Source organism: Cyprinus carpio, chromosome B13 (genome assembly GCF_018340385.1).
Source record: "Cyprinus carpio isolate SPL01 chromosome B13, ASM1834038v1, whole genome shotgun sequence".
In the NCBI taxonomy this organism is placed as follows: Eukaryota; Metazoa; Chordata; class Actinopteri; order Cypriniformes; family Cyprinidae; genus Cyprinus; species Cyprinus carpio.
In genome coordinates, this window is record NC_056609.1 from 22,663,792 (window position 1) to 22,685,453 (window position 21,662).

The 21,662-nt window shown below is 38.3% G+C and overlaps 1 protein-coding gene across 3 annotated transcripts in view; it reads right to left on the bottom strand.

Moving 5' to 3' along the window:
* LOC109096081 (mitogen-activated protein kinase kinase kinase 4-like) overlaps window positions 1–21,662 on the bottom strand; it is a 29,892-nt gene that overhangs the window by 6,006 nt on the left and 2,224 nt on the right. For 2 of the 3 annotated variants that reach the window (XM_042737303.1, XM_042737305.1), the window contains exons 2-17: window positions 13,600–13,775; window positions 11,430–12,757; window positions 9,846–10,103; window positions 8,982–9,131; window positions 8,337–8,497; window positions 8,086–8,202; window positions 7,332–7,431; window positions 7,166–7,249; window positions 6,813–7,070; window positions 5,067–5,216; window positions 4,514–4,675; window positions 3,633–3,766; window positions 2,923–3,001; window positions 2,761–2,839; window positions 2,456–2,555; window positions 1,991–2,122 (exon numbers count right to left, since the gene is read on the bottom strand). In XM_042737303.1, the coding sequence (XP_042593237.1) occupies window positions 1,991–2,122; window positions 2,456–2,555; window positions 2,761–2,839; window positions 2,923–3,001; window positions 3,633–3,766; window positions 4,514–4,675; window positions 5,067–5,216; window positions 6,813–7,070; window positions 7,166–7,249; window positions 7,332–7,431; window positions 8,086–8,202; window positions 8,337–8,497; window positions 8,982–9,131; window positions 9,846–10,103; window positions 11,430–12,757; window positions 13,600–13,775 (3,468 nt within the window). The remainder of the gene's footprint in view (window positions 1–1,990; window positions 2,123–2,455; window positions 2,556–2,760; window positions 2,840–2,922; window positions 3,002–3,632; window positions 3,767–4,513; window positions 4,676–5,066; window positions 5,217–6,812; window positions 7,071–7,165; window positions 7,250–7,331; window positions 7,432–8,085; window positions 8,203–8,336; window positions 8,498–8,981; window positions 9,132–9,845; window positions 10,104–11,429; window positions 12,758–13,599; window positions 13,776–21,662) is intronic. The other variant, XM_042737304.1, reaches the window with a different exon arrangement.

Below are 21,662 nucleotides of genomic sequence, written 5' to 3' on the forward strand. Positions count from 1 at the left end.
ATTTTGGGAGTTATAGCAAACATATCAGAGTACTGATTAGGATCAGACATTTTCATTTACTAATGAACAATCCCATGTAGTGGTAGAGGTGAGCTGATCCTTAAACAGCACTTTGAGATCTTTATGTACTTGGATCAACGTGTATTTTTGTTACAGTGATGTCACTGATGGCAGCAGGACAGGGTGTTTAGGCCAATGATGCGTGCTAATGCATGCCTCAACAGATGCTATTAATATGGAAGCGCTGGACACTATGAAAGTTGAAAAGATCATAGTTCACCAAACACATTTATCATTCAAGCAGATCATCTGCTATGGGCTCAAACAGTATTGATGTGCACAGCAACGTGGAATCAAGATAATTATCGTGGGCTGATTATATATCCAAACTAGCTGGCAAGGAGTTTGAGAAGGAGCAATACCTCACTTTTGTGTACTGTACTTAAATGTGTTACACTTAAAGAGGCCACATCATACTCTTTTTTTTTTTTTTTTTCATTATTATTTTAAATTTTTTCTTATTTTTATTTTTTCTTTTTTTTTAATAATTTTTTTGTTTATTAATTCTTTTCGTTATTTATTTTTTTCTGAATCTTTAATCTGAAAGTGTAATTTATCGAATTTGTATTTTAAGGCTTTTATGTGCCAAGTCTTTGTGAAATTAAATACAGCATAAGCGCATTTTTCTGCTCTTACACATGAGCTGCAGTTTTGTTTTGTCTAGTATCATTTGTGCTGCCTCATGCTGCAATAATGCTTTACAATGTTTGCTCTTACACATGAGCTGCAGTTTTGTTTTGGGGGATATTAGACGCAAAATTCACTTTTGCATGGAGTTTGCAAATAAATGTGTCCTAGCAGTGTGAACACAACCACCCTAAAAATCCATTCTCAGTGTTTTGTAGTTGGATGTAAACAGTCTTCATTTTCTCCCGAATGAGAGCTACTGAGCAGCATGATGTTTTTTGATGGTGCCCCACCAAATACACAAAAACCAGCAGACAGGAGCGGGGTGAGCAGTAACTCATTATCACTCAAAGAGACATGCACCTAAATGGCTTGCTGTGAACTTGTTTTTGACAAAGTAAAAAGGGTTTAGTTTTACACGACCAATGATGAATTTTAACCAAAGTATTCTTCAGACATTTCAGGAAGAACCTAAAGAACCATACAAACCTGTGGAAAATGGGCATCCGATGTCCCCTTTAATATTGGAACCCTTTAAGAAGTATATGCAGAGTAGTAGGTGCTACATCCTGGGTTTTCTTTAGTACTAATGTAGTTCTTATTGGTATTTTGAATTAGTTTTTATTTTTATATTTTCAGTTTTTTTTTTTTAAATGTTATTACAAAATAAAATAAAAATATTTTGTCATTTTTAGTATTTTTTTATGCCTATATATTTTTCCTTTATTTTATTGCAGTTTTAGTTTAAGTTAACCTAAAATAAAAATGAGAAATGTTATTTTAATGCTTACTGTTTTTCAGTGAACATAATGTTTATTTGGTCAATGTTTTTTTATGGGCATTTTTAGTATTTTTTTATGCCTATATATTTTTCCTTTATTTTTTAGTTAACTATAATCCTGCTACATACTGGCCATTTAAATATCAGAAAGTTTCAGAAAGTTATTTTTGCAGTTTCAAAAATATATATTTTTGTACTGAGCTGTTGTTATAAAGGTTGTGACAGTATGTTTTCACAGCGCCTCTCGGTAGTTCAAGGAAATTTGATTCCTGATATGACCTCTTTAATTTCACAACATCCTGTGTAAAAACAGCATTACTCAGAAAATGCATGTTTTTCTCGTGCTTGGGCGAGAAAACAGAAAATTTTATAGAAAAAGCAGCCTGTTCCAAGTTTTCACTTGGTTTCACTCGTGAACCCCAAAACCCATGAGAAATGCTGTTCTAACAAGGATGCAATGCTTAGGATGTTAAAAATGTTTCAGAGCTTCGTCTGGGGTTGAGAATGGGTGGTCCTGACTACCTGGTGTCATTGGGGACGCCACCGGATTTGGATTTGGTGGCATGGCCGTGTTCCCCTGGGGGTAATGGAGGGGCGGGACGGGGACCTGGGGGACACAACTGGGGACGTAGATCACACGGGAGACTCCGAGAGCTGTGGTGGAAAAACAGACTGACGGCCTCAGCATTCTGCTTTGGATGATGCGTGCATGTGTGAAAGTGTTTATTATTAAAAAAGGCTAAGTTTTACACATGTTCTAATGTCAGCATACAAACACAACACACACCCATATGAAGATCTATGTTGCAGCACGGATAGTGGTTAAAGCACTAATATAAACTACAGCATTAAAAGCAGCGTGACTCATTTAATTAAACCCTCCTCCAGTTTAAACAGAACACAAGGGCATGCATAAGAGGTACATATGCACAAGCATTATAATGGCACTAAGATGTGCTACTGGTGAAGACTCAGGACATGACCTACCTGAAGGAATCAGAATGAGATGAAGGGATAAAGAGGTATGGGTTTGGAGGATCGCTGTGGCAACGGGGAACTTTGACAGGTCGAGGGCTGTTTCGTGGGCCTGATGGAAGATTTTGCATCAGAAACCAATATCAATTTACTGCTTAACTCTTACCAATTGCCTTAAAAATTATTTTTGTGAAAAGTAATTAGCAGTAAATAAATTAATTCAAAAAATTAAATAAAAATATTTAAAACTATGTAAGTCGCATAAGCTAAGAGCATAAACAGTGACCTTAAAAACAGCACAGGAAGAGAGCACTTACCAAAGTACATACTACTGACTGGACTGTGTGGTTTACCGATAACATGCCCTATACATTCATTCATCAGAGCTTGCAAACTCTACAAGACACAAGATTAACAACTATAAACTCAATTGCAAATGCAAAACAGATATTAAAAACAACAGGGCATGGATATCTCACCAGAAAGTCATCTTCTGGCAAAGCTGATATAAACGCAGCCTCGATCGCTTGAAGAAAATCAAAGCCTTGCGTCGCCCACCTAGATATTAAATAAAAATGTAACCTCAAATAACATTTGAAAGCTTGTTAAAAGAACAAGGTCGCAATATCGTTTATTGAGAAAGAAGCTGGAAACGTTTTCTTTGAACATTAGCATCTCTGTGGGATGAAACATTGGCTCTGCTCCAAAACCCAGTGAGCTTCCTACAGAGACAGCATGTTAAGGCAACACAGACACACTCCTGCTCCAAAATGTAGGCAGCATGAAAATGCAGGGTCCTCAGAAAACGTTTTTATCGTTTTCCTTTACAGAAAATGGAATCCTACAATGCACTGAAACAAGTCTAAAAAGCATTCCATCTAAGATGAAGACATAGCATCAATTAAAAAAAACATTTACTTAAAACTTGTGTATGTACTATGTTTTCTATGCTTATTAGAACACTGTTCTGTATTGGAACAACCCCTTTTTTTTTTTTTTTTATCAACTGAGAGGGGATAACACTCCTTGACATAAGTGCATGAATATAAGTGAATATAAGTGCATGAGTGGGGCGTTCCAAATCATTCAATTTTGAAGTTTTAAAGTTAAGATGCCCTAGAAGATAGCTGCCTATGTAGGAAATAGACTGCATAACACCCTCTTTGTTTTTGAAACAGAGCTTACTCACCTTGGACGAGTGCCTCTTCCGCTTTCACACTTTGTGAGGACAAAGTTCATCCACTTGCGGGCAAAAGCAATGTAACGCTCCCCTATCCGCCGCCTGAACTCTCCAGACATCAGCCGCACAACCTCTTTATGATACTGCAGGAAAGCAACAAACATATGCTGAACTGATATTTTTTTTCCCCCCTTGAACTTCTTTTAGTTTTGTGTTGTTAGCTTAAAAATAAACAAGGAACATCTGCACACTGCCTTAAAAAGATCTATGATTGAAACTTTGCAGTTTTATTTAAAAAATAAAGGGAACAAGTGAACAGTCCGAGGATTTTCCTCATTTACTTTCGTGCTTTGTTTTAGCTCAGCACCTGTTGGAGATGTTTTAAATGAGTGTATTTTCCCCCTCTCCTTAGCTCACATGGCTAATTAACGTAAACATTGATATAAAAACAGCACTGAAAAAAATTAATTTATAAGTTGGCCTTATTAGCCAACTACTAATTAGATTTTATTTAGATTCAAGGGTGCAGGAAACCCACATGGACGGTCAACCACTAAACTACACCATCTCATCACTAGCTCTTATTAACAGCCTTAAAAAGAAGGGAAAAGAAACAGTGACACATTTTCTGATAGTCCTGGGACAATAATTGCACTCTTTTATGTCTAATAGATTAGGAAGCTACTTAAAGTTGGCATCGACCAGAAATGGCATTCTTTTCTTCCCTATTGTGTCATATATGGTGAAATGTAGGGCAGAACTTGATTTGTCCATTGGGAACAGATTGGATCAGTTGGATTACTATTTGCTAATTGTGGTGCAATTTTGATTTCATGGTGACCTTAAGGTGCTGTGCAGCATTCATATACAGAATCCTGTCAGGTTCAGACCTCAAAAGCAAAGTTGTAGCCCTGGATCATGGCCTCTCTGTAATACTGCTGCAGTGTGGCTTTCTCCGTCTCCTCCACCTCAGCCTCAAACTCTGATGTGAACATGTAATCCACACGGTCGATCGCGGTGTTGATCTTGATGCACAGCTGGAGAGCCTCATTCTGAGGACAAAAAAATTTCTTTAAAAGAGCAGCTCAAACCAAAATTGCTTTGCAAACATCCGGTTTGCTGATGTGCCGTTTATATATTTTCATATCATCACATAATGTAACTCATATCTATGGAGCAAAACTGAAAGTGTCTGCGCTCCTTAAACCCGGGATTTCCATGTGTATTCGTATTGAGTGAAAACCAAAGTGCATATACTCCATTGTGTATGCTACATCAGTGTTAAGTGACACAGATCGAAACCCCTGCTTGATGTGATTTGAAAGTGGGTCTCCAAAAACTCCAGTGACAGTCAGAAAACAAGAACACATCAGCTGATATGTCAGAAAACAGAAACTGGGACCACAAAATCTAATTTGTTTTTTTGGGTTTAGTTTGCATCACCTTGAGCTGTTCCAGGGCGGAGACGATAAGCGGTTGGCTGGATGTCTGCTCTCGGCTGAGGGTGAGAAGTTCTTCCATGGACTGCTGGAAGGCTTTACGTTGTATCCCCAGGTGGGCCGACTGCATCACAACCAGCAACAGATTGTCCAACTAGGAATCATATATGACATATTAGAAGCTGTAATGAACGGGTAACTTGTAAACTGAGATGATTATATATGGAATTAGAATTTTTCTATTTTTTTTTTCCAAAGTCAAAGATTTATTCCAAACCTAAAAATTGTAAAACATACATGTTTTTCTTCAAAGACAGAATAATACATTAAAATGGGTAATATATACAAAAAAATCTAAAATAGTTTTCTATTTAATAGTTTTAAAATGTAATTTATTACTGTGAAGGCAAAGCTGAATTTTCAGCAGCTATTACTCCAATCTCACATGATCCTCCAGAAATCATAATCACAATTCATTCATTCATATCATTATAATGATAACTTTCAAGATTCAAGATTTTATTTGTCATGTACAAGTTATATGACATACAACAAGCAGTGAAATGTAGGTCTGGCATACTCTTTTTAGACTGTGCAAAAAATAAGAGAAAACTAAATACAAATAATGAAATATACGAAAAAATAAAAAATAAGAAGAAAAAAATTAGATACAAATAATGAAATATACACAATATATGAAACTACTACACAGATGATGTGTAGAGATGCTACACAGAAACTGCTATACAGATGATGTGCAGAGATGTAAACAATGTGCAGTGAGGATGAGTTGCATAGCTAGCTTATCTCAAAAAAGTGCAGTGTGCAGAGAGTTATTGGGTAACCCTACACTAACAGAGTCTCTAAAGTGCAGTGTGTTTAATGTCCATGTTTAGTAGTCTGATAGCATGAGGGAAGAAACTCCTTCTGAGCCTCTCCATTTTTGCCATCAGAATGCGGAAGCATCTGCCTGACTGTAGGAGATTAAACAGTGGATTTCCAGTGTGGGTGGAGTCTTTGAGGATCTTAACAGCCCTAGATTTAGAGCCTAGATCTCCTGGTGTGGATGTGTTGCAGAGAGGAGAGATCAGTTCTGGAGATGCGCTCAGCTGAGCGCAGCGCACTACTCTTTGCAGGGCTTTGCAGGGCACAGCTGAGCTGTTTCCATACCACGATGAAATGCAATATAAAGTCAATCTACTTTCTATAGCCCCGATATACAAAGTTTTCATGATTCCAGGGGAAACGTTGAATTTTCTCAGGAGTCTCAGATGATACAGTCGTTGTCTGGCTTTTTTTTAACTTGAGCTTGATAATAGAACTTGGTTCTAAGAACTTGGTTCTAAGTTATCATCAATTATTACTGGTGCTCAATTATCAATAATGGTTATTATTAGTGATGTACACAGTTTTTGCTGCTTAATATTTTAGGTTTTACTGTCACTTTAGATTAAGGTAATGAGTCCTTAAAAAAAAAAGTAATTCATTTCTTTTTTAAATCTTACCCAAAAGATATGCAGAAAAAAACTGTCTTCAATATAGATGATAAATCATTTCTGAAGGATCATGTGATGAAGACTGAAGGAGTAATGACTAAAACAGAAGTTATTTTAAATCGTAATAATATAATATTCCAAAATATTACAGTTTTACTGTATTTTTGATCAAATAAATACAGCCTTTATGAAAAAAAAAAAAACTAACAGCACTGAATGGTTAAACTGAGAAGATCACACGCCTAGCTTCATACCTTCATGGCCCGTAATGTGTCCACAGTCTCCATCTGAGGTACTAATTTGAGCACAGTGCCGTCCCACTCAGTCCAGTCACCATCGGTGCTGGCATGTTTGCTAATGAGCAGATAGGCCTCATCTTCTGGGATCTCGTCTGGCTCTTTCGAGCAGTCCTTTCCAGCTGCTGCATTCAACAGCTGTAAGATGACTAGCCGCTGCTCCATCAGATCACAGGGGACGAACACCTGGAGATCCTCCAGTCCTGGGATTTGGACCTAAGAAAAGGGACACACAATGACAAAGTTATTAAGCACATGAACAGCAACTATCTATAGCAGACTATCATTAATATAGAGGAACGTCTTAGTACTTTGACATAATTCCTGGCCTCCAGTGCTTGGAGGAGAGAGGGAACTCCACTGGTTAACCTGAATTCTGCAGCAATCTCGAGATCCTGAGTAGAAGTGAAGCAGAATGTTAAAATTGTCCATCACAGTGACACACCACAGTGCAAATATAGTGCTAAGTGAACTCACCTTGCGCAGCATCTTGGCAAAGCCTAATGCTTTAGATGCTCTCTCCCTGGCTTCATGGAAGAGCTCTTTGAGCGAGCGACTCGTCTCGATCACCGAACGTCTGCAGGGAAAGAAAAAAAGGATAAATGCTTAAAAAAAATGCGGTCAGTAAGCTTTTTTAGGATGTCTTAAAAATATTACAGTAGAATAGTGAATAGTAATATTGTGAAATATTGTTACAATGTAAAATAATTGTTTTCTTTTTTAATATATTTTAAAATACAATTTATTCCTGTGAATTCTCAGCAGTCATCACTCCAGTTTTCAGTGTCACATGATCCTTCAGAAATCACTCTAATATGCAAGTTGGTGCTCAAGAAACAATTTCTTAGTATTGTCAGTATTAAAATCAGATATTTTTCTTAACATTTTTTAAATAGAACTTTTAAATAGATCGTTTGTAACACTATAAATGCCTTTACTGTCATTTCGATCAATTTAATGTGTCTTTACTGAATAAAACTAATATTTTCATATAGATATTAAAACTACATTTGTGTTTGACATTAACGGCACCAAACAGAATTGGATTCTAATCTCATTCTATAAAGTCTATCTTCTATTCTCTCTATATCCATAACTTTTTAAGATCTACAAACATTTTTGCTAGAATGAATAAGACGGATCTGATGACGTAGCAATGAACACATGTTCCACAGGCTTTGATAAGTCTAGCACTGTGTTTATTACTCATTAACTGTTGTCTCAGACACACCTGATTTCATCGGAGGCAGTGCTGTCATCCGCACACTCCCAGAACTCATTGCCACTCTTCTGAAGGCCCGCATCCAGAAAGTCTCCAGTGGATTTTAGCAGCATGCCAGCAATATCACTGGAAAAGACAAACCAGTAGTGATGCTTTTTGTGCACTTTAAACAACTTCGTTGTTTCATAAATAAAAAATACCTTCGTAATGTTTTTCTATGGTACAAATGAAACCGCTAGAGCAGAGAGTAAAAGACTAACCAAAAGAGTTTCCCAGACTGGGCTTCTCCACCCCGGATGTATGGAGTGATGACTTTGGTGAAATTCCACTCCTCCTCCAGCAGGTTCTTCAGGCTGTGGGAGGCTTGAGGCAGCTGCTGTAACATCTGGATCCAGCTGCGCATGTAGTCGAAGTACACCTGCATGCACAGACACACAGAAAATATGCAGCTCTTGAAGATCATTGCTGATGTTTGCTGGATAATTCTAAACACAATTTAACCGTGGAAGGATAAATCTTTATTTTTAGATTTTTTTTTTTTTAGAATTGTATAATGCAAAAAGCAGAGCTGGGCAAAATTCCCTGGTAAAGATTAGCAGCCATCAAACATAAAGAAGCACTCCCATCGAGTCACAATGAAATAATTGTACCCATTAACATCTTATTATCACTAATATCCTCATTTGTGATGACTACAGGCAGTCATGCATTTTTATTACAATACACACATCAGTCTCACACCATCATGCAGAATCTGGGTCATATATGGTGGTTTATTGGAATTTAGCATAGCAAAATCAATTCTTCAATAAGTCAATGTCACTTGGTTATGAATGTAAAGGTAATTAAACAAAAAAGCATGTTGTTAATAAGACAACAACAAGTGTGTGTTATTATCACATCTATAGCATTTTGTGCAGATCCTCCTCAAACTCGTCGATGTTGGCGTTAGTCTGCAGACCCTGGGGGTCAGTGACGACATCCTGCAGCATAAACTGGTAGTACTGTTTCATCAGGAGACCTCCTTTAAGAACCTCTTTACACTCACGCACCAACTACAACACACACAAATACACAAGTCAGCCATTTTTGATGTCTCTAGGAATCATTTCGTGGGATTTAATTTAGTCATGCTGAATGTGTGAACAGCTTTTATCAGTTTATGAGTCTTGAAGAGAGCCAAACACAATTTCTTCGTAAGGCATCACATTTCAAAACAAAATAAAGAAAATAAAATGTATAACAAAAACACTACACTAAAAAAATCTAAGTCATACACAAAAAGATGAAATTCTAATGATAGGCTCTTATGTTGGCTTAATCAAAGAATAATAAATAAAACGAAAATAAATATAACTACATATAAATAAATAAAAAATACAGGGAAAAAAAGAATATTGTGAAATATTGCAATTTAAAATAAGAATTTATATTTTAATGTTTTATTTTATACGTTCATTACTGTAATGGCAAAGATAAATTTTAGCATCATTACTCCAGTCTTCAATGTCACATGGTCCTTCAGAAATCATTTTAACGTCTTATTATTATCAATGTTGTAAACTGTTGTAGTGCTTCATATTTTTTATATGATTCTTATAGCATATAAGATACTTTGAAGAATAGAAAGTTTAAAGGAACACAATTTATTTAAAATAGAAATCTCTTGTAAAATCGTAAATGTCTTCACTATCACTTTTGATTAATTTAACCCCTAAATGTTTGAACGGTTATGTTTCTACAACATGTAGGTATATGCAAGTAATGACCTGCTTGATGCTGAGGAGGGACGGTTCCCCTGCAGGCCTTTGCTCAAGGCGCAGTTTGAGGCACTCGTGAATAACATTTAGCAGCACACGGCAAAGCACCAAGAAGGCTGGCCGGAATGAGGGTAGGTTCATATCCACTAGATCCTTCCACGATACTCGTCCCGACTCCGCCTCCTCCTCCACCTGACCGGACACGTGACGAGATAGCTCTGGAAGGTAGTCACAGTGCTGCAAAGAATAACCCGGGACCGCTGACAACTAACAGGAACAGAGCAATGAGAACATGGACGTTGAAATTCAGTACATGATTGTGGTTATTAACATAAAACAGAAAACACTGATCACAAAATATTGCAAAAAAACAGTCTTGTAGAATGAAAGACAGTACACTGACATCTATCTCTTTGCAAATTTCTTGCAATTTAAAATTCATCATTTTTTCACCCTCATGTTGTTCCAAACTTACACGACTTTTTTTGGCAGAACACAGATGAGTTTCTGAAGCATTTCCTGGCTGCTATTTTCAATATATTCAAACATAATGAAAAATGAAACTGTCAGGCTCCAGAATGACAAAACAGCATCATAGAAGTGGTCAACACAACCTCTGTGCTATATATACACACACCTAACATACCTAAAATGTGAAGTCGGCAAAAAAAAAAAAAAATTCACCCTGTTTTCTAAATGTGTTTTTGGTCTTACTGTAAATGATTCATCCATGCATACATTGTTTTTGCATATTTTTTTACTTTAAAATGTTTAATTAAAATGTGTTTAATCAATCTTGATCTTCCAGTGAAAAGACAGACTTTTCTCTGGTGACGTATGCTGGATTTCTCAAAACAATTACTTTGCATAAACCCCACCCTTTTCTTACAATCCACTGCAGGCTTGCATTTAGATTTGCTTTCATCCAATAAACAACCAAAGAAATGAAATTAGTTGAATGAAACAAAAATTAATTTTCCTCAGATGTGTTTCACTACACAGAAGAAAGGATCTGTTGTTACTTCTGTCACATCGCAACTGTCACTTAAAATGCTGACTCCCACCTCAGCGAGTAGTGATGTAGATTAGCCTAATGTTTGTGTGAAACAGTTAAAAGAATTATGTTTGTTTTATATATTTATATTTTTTTAAAAAATAAATTAGATATATGTCTTTTTTGTTCACAAAACTGGTGGAATGATTCATTCACCAATCTAACTCATCTACTTCACTGACTCAATGACCCATTTGCGGAGGTAAACAGCTCACTGGATGTAAACAGAATCATTTGTATGATGACATTTTGACATTTCGGAGCTTGAAGATCTAGTTCTCATTTATAGCAACTGCATGTAAGAGCAACCAGTACAGTTCCTCTTTTGTGCTCAAAAGAATCAGAAAAGTCACAGTTCTGGAACAAAATGAAGGTGAGGTAATGATAAAAGTATTCTCATTTTGGGGTGAACTAATCCTTCTCAGCTTCTCATTTTTTCCAACCTTCCATGAAGCCAAAAGGAATGTTTTCCCATTTGCTCCAATATTCCACACGTTCACAACCAAACTAACATTCTGCTAACAGAATGTTAGTCTCACCTCTTGAGTGGGCATGTGACTCAACAGAGCAGTTCTGGACCTCTGCAGCGAGCGGTCCATCAGCTTGTGCAGTCTGAGGATCAGTTTACGCAGTCCCATCTGCTTAAGTGCCTTATCCACAAAGGGCCTGTAAATGGCAGTGGGACAGTAGCAGGTCTCGTTGTCCCGCGGGAGGAACTCCTCCTCTGACAGGAGGCGTGAAAACTTTGGCGTGGAGCAAGGCGAGTGCTCCCCGTCGCTGGTCGCCTCACTCAAGGTCCTTTCGTCCCCGTCATTGTCGGCAGTGAAGGTAGCAGTGGACTCGGTTTCATCCTCGTCCACCTCATCGTCCTCATTGCCGCGGGAGCACCGAGGCGAGGGGATCTCGAAGATGGGCCAGCCGATGCGGGAAAGGTCCCTGAGGCCCAGCACGGTGCCCATCACACGCAGCTTCTGGTTCAGGTCCTGAGTGATGTTGAGCCACAAGCAGAGCGCCTGCACCCTGCCCTGGAAGTCTCGAGCCGCATACTTTTCATAGTCCTTCTGCAAGGTTTGCAGAGACGGGTACAGAGCCTCCACTGACTCTAACAGCGACATGACCCGCTTGACCTGATCGAAAGCTACTCGCTGCCTTTGCAGGTGCTCCTGGCACTCCAGCGCTGAGGAAAATGGAGCAGCGGTATCGATTTCATCCCAGGACGTGGAGTACTTGCTAAAGCCAAATGGATCAATCCTGCGATTGGTTCCGCCAGGACAGAAGTTGCTCTCCTCGACTAAGACGTTGCCTCCAAGCCCAGCTAAGCTGCTATAGTCCACTTTGAAGTGCAGAACCTCGTTGATGATTTCAGGTATGTCTTGGCGGGCAGTGTACAGGTACAGGTCCTGCTCCGCGACACTGCGGCAGGCATGCCAGGCCTGCAACTCCAACCAGATGACCTCATTGTTCTGGCCCATAATGGCCGTGTTCTCCAGGCCTCGCTGCTCCTTCTCTTTCTTCTTGGATGACATGGAGGTAAGCTTAAGCAGCAGCCGCAGAGTCTCAAAGAATTTAAGGCGGTCTGCAGGACAGTCTGTGCGCGAGGTCTGCCGGTGGGTGCGAACGGGCAACATGCCCAGGCTCAGATAGGGCTTGCGGGGATCCATGTTTCTGGAGCCGATGGCACTGGTCTTGGACACCGGATCCAGCATGAAGGAGCCCTCGAACTTCTTCTTGCTGTCCCGCTCGTTGGAGCGCTGGTTGAATCGCTGCTTCTTTTCTTGCTTGTAGCTGTGCTGCTCTTCAGGAGGTTCGGCTGACCTGGCTCCCTCACGTTCTCGTTGAGACAACGGGCTGGAGGAACACGGCTTCTCTGTTGACGAAAGAGATGAAAGTTAGTGAAAGAGACAAGCCATTTATCACAATGAGGTTACCAAAAAAATCAAATTTCTATATATATTTTAGTCTCCATTTTTCTGCAGTTTACTTATTGTATTATTTACAAGCAATACAAGAGAATATTAATAGGGTGGTCGATTTAACATGTTAATCTGGTGTGATTACTTGTGTAAAAATAATGTGTTAAAATTATCAATGCAGTGCCCAGACCTGTTCAGCATCTAGCAGCGCATACAGTTGCTGATGAATGTACAGGATGATAACTAACTGCATGATGTAGCTTATTAGAATGCAGTTACATGCCCCTAAAATTTAAGATAAGAGGGCAAAAATGCCCTGGATGGGGTTTGTCTTATATTTATATCCTATGACATAGGCATCAATATCACAGAGGCAAAAATAGAATTACAAATGTGATATTGATTTTATACAACAGTTTTTTGTTACATTTTAGATACAATATTGTCAATATTGTCTGGTTTTGCTCAATTTCACAAACAAAAATAGTTCCAAACAAAGCAAAAGCTGAGCTGAATATGGTTGACTATTTTTTTTTTTTTATCAGTTATCACCATCTTTGCTCAGTTGTTGAAGCCCTGGTTATTATTCTTCAATGAAATATTCTTTTATTTATTTTTCCCCCTATTAATTAAATGTCAGTACACAGAGCTGGAGGTACTGCGGGGTTTTTTTTTTTTCATTCAACATGATCTTAAGCTCTTGAATGTCACTCCAGAATGATGGCTGTGCACCACTGACATCACTGGGGCCCTAACACCATATGTTTCAGAAATTTGCAAAGTTAAGGGCTCTCACCTTTGCCCTTTGACCCCTGGCTGCTTCTCTGGTGTTTGTTGGACATGCGTTTTATCTGCCGAGAATTGCGGGGAGGGGAGGTGCAATAGAGAGTCTCCTCTTCCTGGCTGGGCTCGTCCCAAGACTCTTCCACCTCAGTGTTCTGCTGGGGCACATCTTTTGACGAGTCCTTGAGCCTGAATAGAAATCACAACAATCCAAAATATGAGTATGGAGCAGAACCTGAAGTGCAGCTTTGAGCAAAACTAAAAGCCAAACAACATTTTTTATCAAAATAGAAGATTTTAAGAAAATAAAACCACAGCAAGGTCTAGAAGTGCATTATAAGGGTCTTTCCATTTTTAAGAGGATTACTAATCGGAAGAGGAAATTCATCCCATAGACAATGAAACAAACAAAAAAAGGACTGATTTGCTAACTGGTGCAAAACTCCCTATCATGCTGAGACAAACTGTGTATGTAGGTGTATTTGGACACGTGCATTTCTGTGTGTGTGTGTGTGGGAGGAAAATGATATTGATACAGGGCCATTGTCAAGCTATGGAGGAAGGGATCACTTTCATAATAGGGACAGACTTTGGTTGAGTTAATCTGTGATTCCACTCACAGTCAATCAGAGTCATCCATCTGCCCCTCACACATACATAAATTCACCCACAATCCCCAGGGAGTCTCCAGCCAGCCCAAATGTCCCCCCAGACACCTGCTGCAGGGTATTGTGGTCCTCGTGCCAGAACATTCAGACACAGCCCGCCTGACACCCTGCACCCCACCGCTGCCGCCACTTAACATATGGACACCACCCCAAGACCCATCATTTACATTTAGCTGACTCACTATAGTTGCACAATTTGGGGGGTCAAATTGTGACTTTTCTGCTAAAAAAAATTATTTGAAAGTAAAACTGTATCAATACAATACTAATATTTATCATCTTAAGATCTTTATTTTCAAACTTAAAAATGACTTTGTTATGTTTGAAAACTGCAAGGAGCCCTTAAAGCTTCTCTTTTGTTGACAGCAGTCAGTTTATAACTGCTTCTTATTACAAGTTTGGGAGGATTGTTGGCACGACGCATTGCCAAATACGACCCAAACTCATAGTGCATGCAGAGATGTTCATGAGGAGCAGCATTTTCTGCAAGTCAAGCCATTCGTAGACACTAAAAAAAAAAAAAAACAGATTATGAGCTGCTAAAGTTTAAAACGCCACATTGCTATTCTTCAAATATGCAGCAAATATATTTATTTAATAATCAAGCTGCAGACTTTGGGATTTGACAATCATGCTAAGCCATATCACATTTTCAGCTACTTTGCTCAATCATGCAACCCTACATTTACACACTCTGCATGCAAATTAATGTGCATTTTTCAACAATGAACACAGCAAGCAATATCATCATTTCTGAAAACTCGACCACACAAGCAATAAGAAAGTTTCCATAACTTCTACTTCTTTCTCTCTAAGAGCAAACATGCACAATCACATGTAGATAACATCTGTACAGAAAGCAAACTAATTGCATGCAGGGTTTCTGTGCAAAATTTAGGCTCAAACAGCCCGGTCCAATTCTTAAAAGCTTGCTGGGAGAGTGACGGAGTGTTTGTGTTTGAAGGTGCAGCCCTGGGCAGAGTCTTTGTGACCAAACCCTTCAGGAATGACACAGGAAATGGTGAAATCACCCAGGCTTCAGCTGTTTGTTTGGTTGTCATGACGTATCTCCATTGAACGCTGCTTGAGCACTAGAGTAGAAAGGTCTAGAGAATTCCACCTCTGTACTATCACTATGTTACAGCCTTTGAGGAGGGCCATAAACAGAGCTGACCACATCTGCCTCGCTACAGTCAAGAGAAGCCAGTGAACTCTGACCCCATCCGCCACTGGAGTCATTGCTGTAGCCTGCAGCGCTTCATTGTGTGCGAGCGGCACGTGAACCAGACGGTCTCAGCGTCTAATGGCTAGTTGCAGCCAGTGATAGGAATGAATGATATTGCTGAAATGATTCATGTTTTTTTTTTTATACTTTATCTCCATTGAACGCTGCTTGAGCACTAGAGTAGAAAGGTCTAGAGAATTCCACCTCTGTACTATCACTATGTTACAGCCTTTGAGGAGGGCCATAAACAGAGCTGACCACATCTGCCTCGCTACAGTCAAGAGAAGCCAGTGAACTCTGACCCCATCCGCCACTGGAGTCATTGCTGTAGCCTGCAGCGCTTCATTGTGTGCGAGCGGCACGTGAACCAGACGGTCTCAGCGTCTAATGGCTAGTTGCAGCCAGTGATAGGAATGAATGATATTGCTGAAATGATTCATGTTTTTTTTTATACTTCTGACAATATTCAATATACTAAAGAGATACTTTTATGTATTTTTTCAAAAATCTGAATTTAGACCAAACGTGGCCCACTACGATCCTTTATATTATAACATGCTCATTGGACCTGAAAAAAAAAAAAAAAAAAAAAATTGGTCCTGGGCCCCATAAAGTTAACCACTAAATAAACATGATCACATGCAAAACAAAGTGTACAACTCTTTATAAGAACTTGGGAGCTCAATTTGCAATGTTAAACATTTTCACCCCAAAATCAAAAAGAGAATTTTTAAAGAAACACTTTTCAACAAGTAGGCATTAAATTGATTTAAAAAAAAAAAATCTAAGTTTATTCTTTTATAACTTTCTATTCATCAAAGAACCCTGACAAAATCTATTACTGTTTCCACAAAAATATTAAAACCAAACCTAATTTGTTTCAAAAAATATTTTATGTTGGTAGAAAGTCTCTTCACATCCGTTAGCAATAACTAGGTTTGGCAATAACTAGTGGTCTAAATAAATTTATATGTATTTATATCATCTGTGGAAGGTGTAGGAAAATAAAAGGTTTGTCCAATCATATCCCTCAGTGCAAACATTACGAATGTTTTCTCACTGGTGAATGAGATATGAGGTAATCTGACAGTAGGGCTGCACGATTAATCGAATGCAATTAATTGCGATTGTCATGCACATTTTGTCAATAAAGCTGGTTCTGTGATTAGCAGTAAATATCCATCACCTGCTCTCAGGTGGAGCAGCATTTACTACACAGAGCCGTAGTTCTCTGACAAGCTATACAAAATCGCATTCATAATCGCAGACGTAATAATCGTAAGATTACGAAATTGACTAAATCGTTCGCGATAATGACAGCTGTTTGCATATCTTCTCAGTGAACTACGGCTCTGTTTAGTAATGCTGCTCCCTCTGAGAGCACATTAAAATACCACAATTAATAATGTTTTTACTCCAAACTCACTTCATAACGTCAGTCGAGTGTTTGAAATAAATCCTTCTGTGAGATGATGTGGCTTCTTAAACAGAATAATTAAGGCACACAATATTCAATTGTATTCTAAGCAGTGATAATGGCTATGTCGATTAGTATTTCATTATAGAAGTACTTTATTATGATGAAAATTATAATAAGAACTCAGATAAACATTATATTGCCGTAGTCGTGTGTTTATTAGTGACGCTGAATCAATGAAAGCAGTTAAATCTTCTGTTTATTCAGCTGCAGCCATAGGCTTTTCCGGGTTTCTTCTTCAGGGCATATTTGGATTTTCAGCGCAAGAGTGCCCTCTGGCCTTTGGATGGAGATTTACTACTGATCACAGAACTGTGCTTCACTGAAAGATATGCATGTCAATCGCAGCTTCTGCCTAATCATGATTTATTGCCTTTGCGATTTAATTTCAATTAATTGTGCAGCCCTATCTGACAGCACTGCATTTAACCCTCCACCAACACAGTCTCTCATCGTGTTGCTTGTTAGCCTCTGGTCTTCCTGTGCATGTTCATGTGTTTTGGAGGTGTGGCTTTGGAGAGTGATTTGCAGGGAAGGTGGGATCTTATGCTTTCAAAGCTAGCTTGCTATTGCTAGCCTCTCTGAAATCACCTACCGTACCTTTAAACTGCACAACCGTTTTCAACAGTGACTATGTTTACATACGCACGAATACTGTGATTATTTCCAATAATCAGAGTAGGCCTTAATCGCATCGTATGATGTTTACATGTCAAGAGCAAAGCTCTTCACTCAAATTTACATGCAATTCCCATTATTCGCTAAGAATTGTGGTTATTTTTTACAGCCATTATTCACATATCCCACAGCACAAATGATGGACTCAGAAAGAAGTGTGTTACTGGCCCCTGTTTTAATTTATTTATGTCTAATGCAAAACACTTTTGTATGGTTGTATTTCATGCGTTTGTCATCAACATAGAAATGTGATGTAAATTGAGAAAAATCGGCCAATAAATATAGTTTGTATTTCATGTGCTTGTGATCATAACTAATTTTGTAAAGTTAAATCGCAACATTGCCAAAATCTCATATCACCAAATCCACATATCAGAATGATTTCTAAAGGATCATGTGACTGAAATCAGGTTATAAATATTCATAAATATTCAGAGGAAACATGGACTTGTAATGAAGAGAGAATGAAAATAAATGAAATCTTTTTTTTTTTTTTTTTTTCAAAGGACGTTCACAGACATGGCCAAAACCTAAAAGAACACCATGTCACAGACAATACGGAACAAATAGTAAGCCATGCTGGAAACTTATGTAACTTTGACATAAGACCTTGTGAGCAATTCTATGCTACTGCTGGCATGTGCACACACACACATTCTCACACTTCCTTTTCTAACACACAGACAACATCCCTGCTGAGCCACTGGCTGACTGACTCTGCCCTGCAAGACACATGAAGACCTGATTGGGCACTATCAGTCACAACTGACACACAGGTAACCAAAGATAGACACGCACACAAGTATTTCTCACTTTAGTATTATCAATGCTGAAAATAATTGTGATGATTAATATTTTGTGGAAACCAAGAAATATCAGGTTTCTTTGAAGAAAAGAAAGTTAAAAAAAACTGCATTTATTTGAAAAGGAAATCTTTTGTAACATTTAAATGTCTTTACTGTCATTTTTTATCAATTTAACGTGCCCTTGCTGAATAAAACTCACTGACACAAAAACCTTTCAATAGTATCTGCAAAACAATGCATCTTAACAGCAATTACATAAAAAAAAAAAAAGTAAGATTAATTGATCATCAAAACAGTTGTTAATTGAAGCCCAAGCAGCAAACTTACATCCATATGACCTTTCCCCACAAGCACTGGAAATAAAATCCAGAGATGTTGTTAGTAAACAACTCCACTGGCCTGTGATGTTCCCTTGAGTGTTTTTCTCTGAGCTCATGTCGTCATGCAATTGATATTCAATATTTCCTCACACATACGAAGGTACAATACGTCTAAGGAAGTGTAGTGATTCTGGTTTAGGTGTCTGAGCCTGCAAAGACAGTTAAAATTGAAGTGTGTCTTTTCACAAGAAGCAACAAATAAAATTGCAAGCAATTTGTTTGAGCAGCCCCAATGAGAAGAAAACACCGGATCATCTAATGCAGAATGTTTGCACTGGGACTGTTTAAAATCAACCTTATTTGCAGTTCTAAATGGTGCTAATGTTTTGGTGCAGAAATATAACATGTACAATATGTTTTGTGAATATTCATTAACATTAATCGAATGCACAGTAGATAGAAGTGTCTATACAAATGTGCAAATGTAAACTGGTTTCCATGCCCTGTCAGAATAATGTCCTACTGTACAGTCAAAGGCAATGCACTAAACTGTATTACCAACGACTCCATTCCTGCACATTTTCCTTATTGTGAAAGCAGCACAAGTGGAGCACTTTGAGGTTTCGGTCTTATTGATTTGCATCACAACATACACACACTTCCATGCTAAGAATATATCTGCATTCTGCAAGAAAACACATTTCCTATAACTGCATGACTCAAACTAGATTAAAATAATGCTGCTTGTTAAGTTAAAGGTTGGCCTCTTAAATAAGATCTCTATAGGCACAAATTAGATCTATGATTCATTGCTATAATTGCAGCCTATACAACTTATGCATGGAGTGACTGATGTTGGCCATGGATGAATGAAATGGATAATAGCACAAAGTCACATTATTAAAAGTGAGTTCCAGGAATGCTAAAGGAGACTTCCTCTAATTTTAAAACAAGCCACTTCCTTTGCTCTATTTCCCATCACTATTCCACAAATTTGTACAATATCATTTCCTGTGTCCGCATAATGACCATTTGAGCCCGCAAGGCAGAATGACTTATGTGTGCGTGCGTGTGGGTGGTTGGGTGACATTAAGACAAGAGCTTGCGGAGCTGAATGGACTGAGTGTTGCATGAGGGACCAATGAAAATCCACCAACCTTGTCTAGCCGATACCTCTGCATTGAGGACTTAACATAAGCCGCTATTCTAACCTCCACGCCTGGTGCACACCCTCTCCGGACAATTGAAAGCATAATGGAAGGTATTACATAAGAAACTAAAGACTGTTTTGAGAGTTTAGCTAGACAAGCGATCGCTTTAGGGCGATATGTGTTACATCTCTGTACTTCCTTCCTGCATACAAGTCAAAAAGAGGACACAGTGGGCTGAAGCTCCGCTGGGCAGAGAGATGCAGGTGCTTGGCCAACATACAAACCAAAATACTAAACTTGCAACCAAAATATAGCGCATAGAGGAAAGAATTATCAGAAGCATCATGTGTGGCTTCAAAGCACAGCTGTGTGAACTACTAGGGCTGCTTGGAATATCCAATATTAATATATAATCTCAATTATTTTGGCTATATTTGGCTAGTAGGCCAATTTTGTGCAAACTCCTTATGTCACATATGCTAAATAATTTTTTTTTAAAATGACAAAAAATGTATATGATCTATATATTCAATATTATATCTTTTTTTAAATTTCAGTTCAAAACACTGATTGATTTGCTTGTATCACTCATGCAAAAATGTTTACTGCATGCCATTATGTTTGTTTTTGAACATCTTACTAATTAAGTAAAATACTGCTACATTATTTTGCAAAGATAAATGAAAACTATGTATATTTATGTGATAAGCGTGCCTTGATATTTTATTGTTGTATTTATTTTATATTAATTACCACATCAGTTTCACAAACTATTTCTTGACAAAAATTCAGAAGTCAGATAAGACTTGGTACTGAAAGCAATCTGAAGCATTGCACCATGGACTATGCAAAGAAATAAATTAATGAGATCCAGCCATGGGTGCCTCCAGGACTTGAGGTCAACATTCTTTTAGTGCACCACATCCAGGAATTGAGGCATGCTTGTGGTCATAAATGAACAGGAATGGGATTTAAAGCATGCTACACAATGACGTAAAACGTCAAAACATCAGTTCTGAATTGCTTGCTTGACAGCTGCAGAAAAACCAATAACGTTACTGAATAACCTACGCACTAAAGATTGCAAAGTGTCCAGAGGCATCAACCTGACTTTAAGTTACCAAACAAGGCCAAGAAATACATTCTTGACACACTAAGCAATTTTCCAACCTATAAATGCCAATGCACTCTGATTTTAAAGTTCACCTCATAGCAGCCCAGATGACATGAACTGCACAATAAAAAAAGAAAGTAAAGTGCACAACAAATCTCTGGTCTTGCATACTAAACCACTTATCTCTACCATTAACACTTACCAATGAAAGCAGTTTATCAAGAAGAATTGCTTGGAAGGGTGGGGAGAGCAGGAAAAGAGACAAAACAAGGCATTCTTGAGAAGCTGTCGCCAGGCATTCAGGGCTAACACTTTCGGTGACGTTGCGTGGGTTCATAAGAGACAAAACTATGAAAACACTCCAACAAAACATTCCACCGGGCTTTTATCAGCTGAAATCTTGTGAACATGGCAGTGGGCAAACAACACTTTCTGAATCTGATCTTATACTGAAGGACTCAAATGCAAGAGGGCATCTACGACAGCAAATAACGCACTGCAAAAAAGGCATGTGGCTACAGGCCAACAAGAGATATGGGGGGAAATAATTTACCAGAACAAGCTGCATAGTTCATATAGGTCTCAAAAGAAGACCAAACATCAGTGAATTGATAAAAACACACACAACTGAATTCAC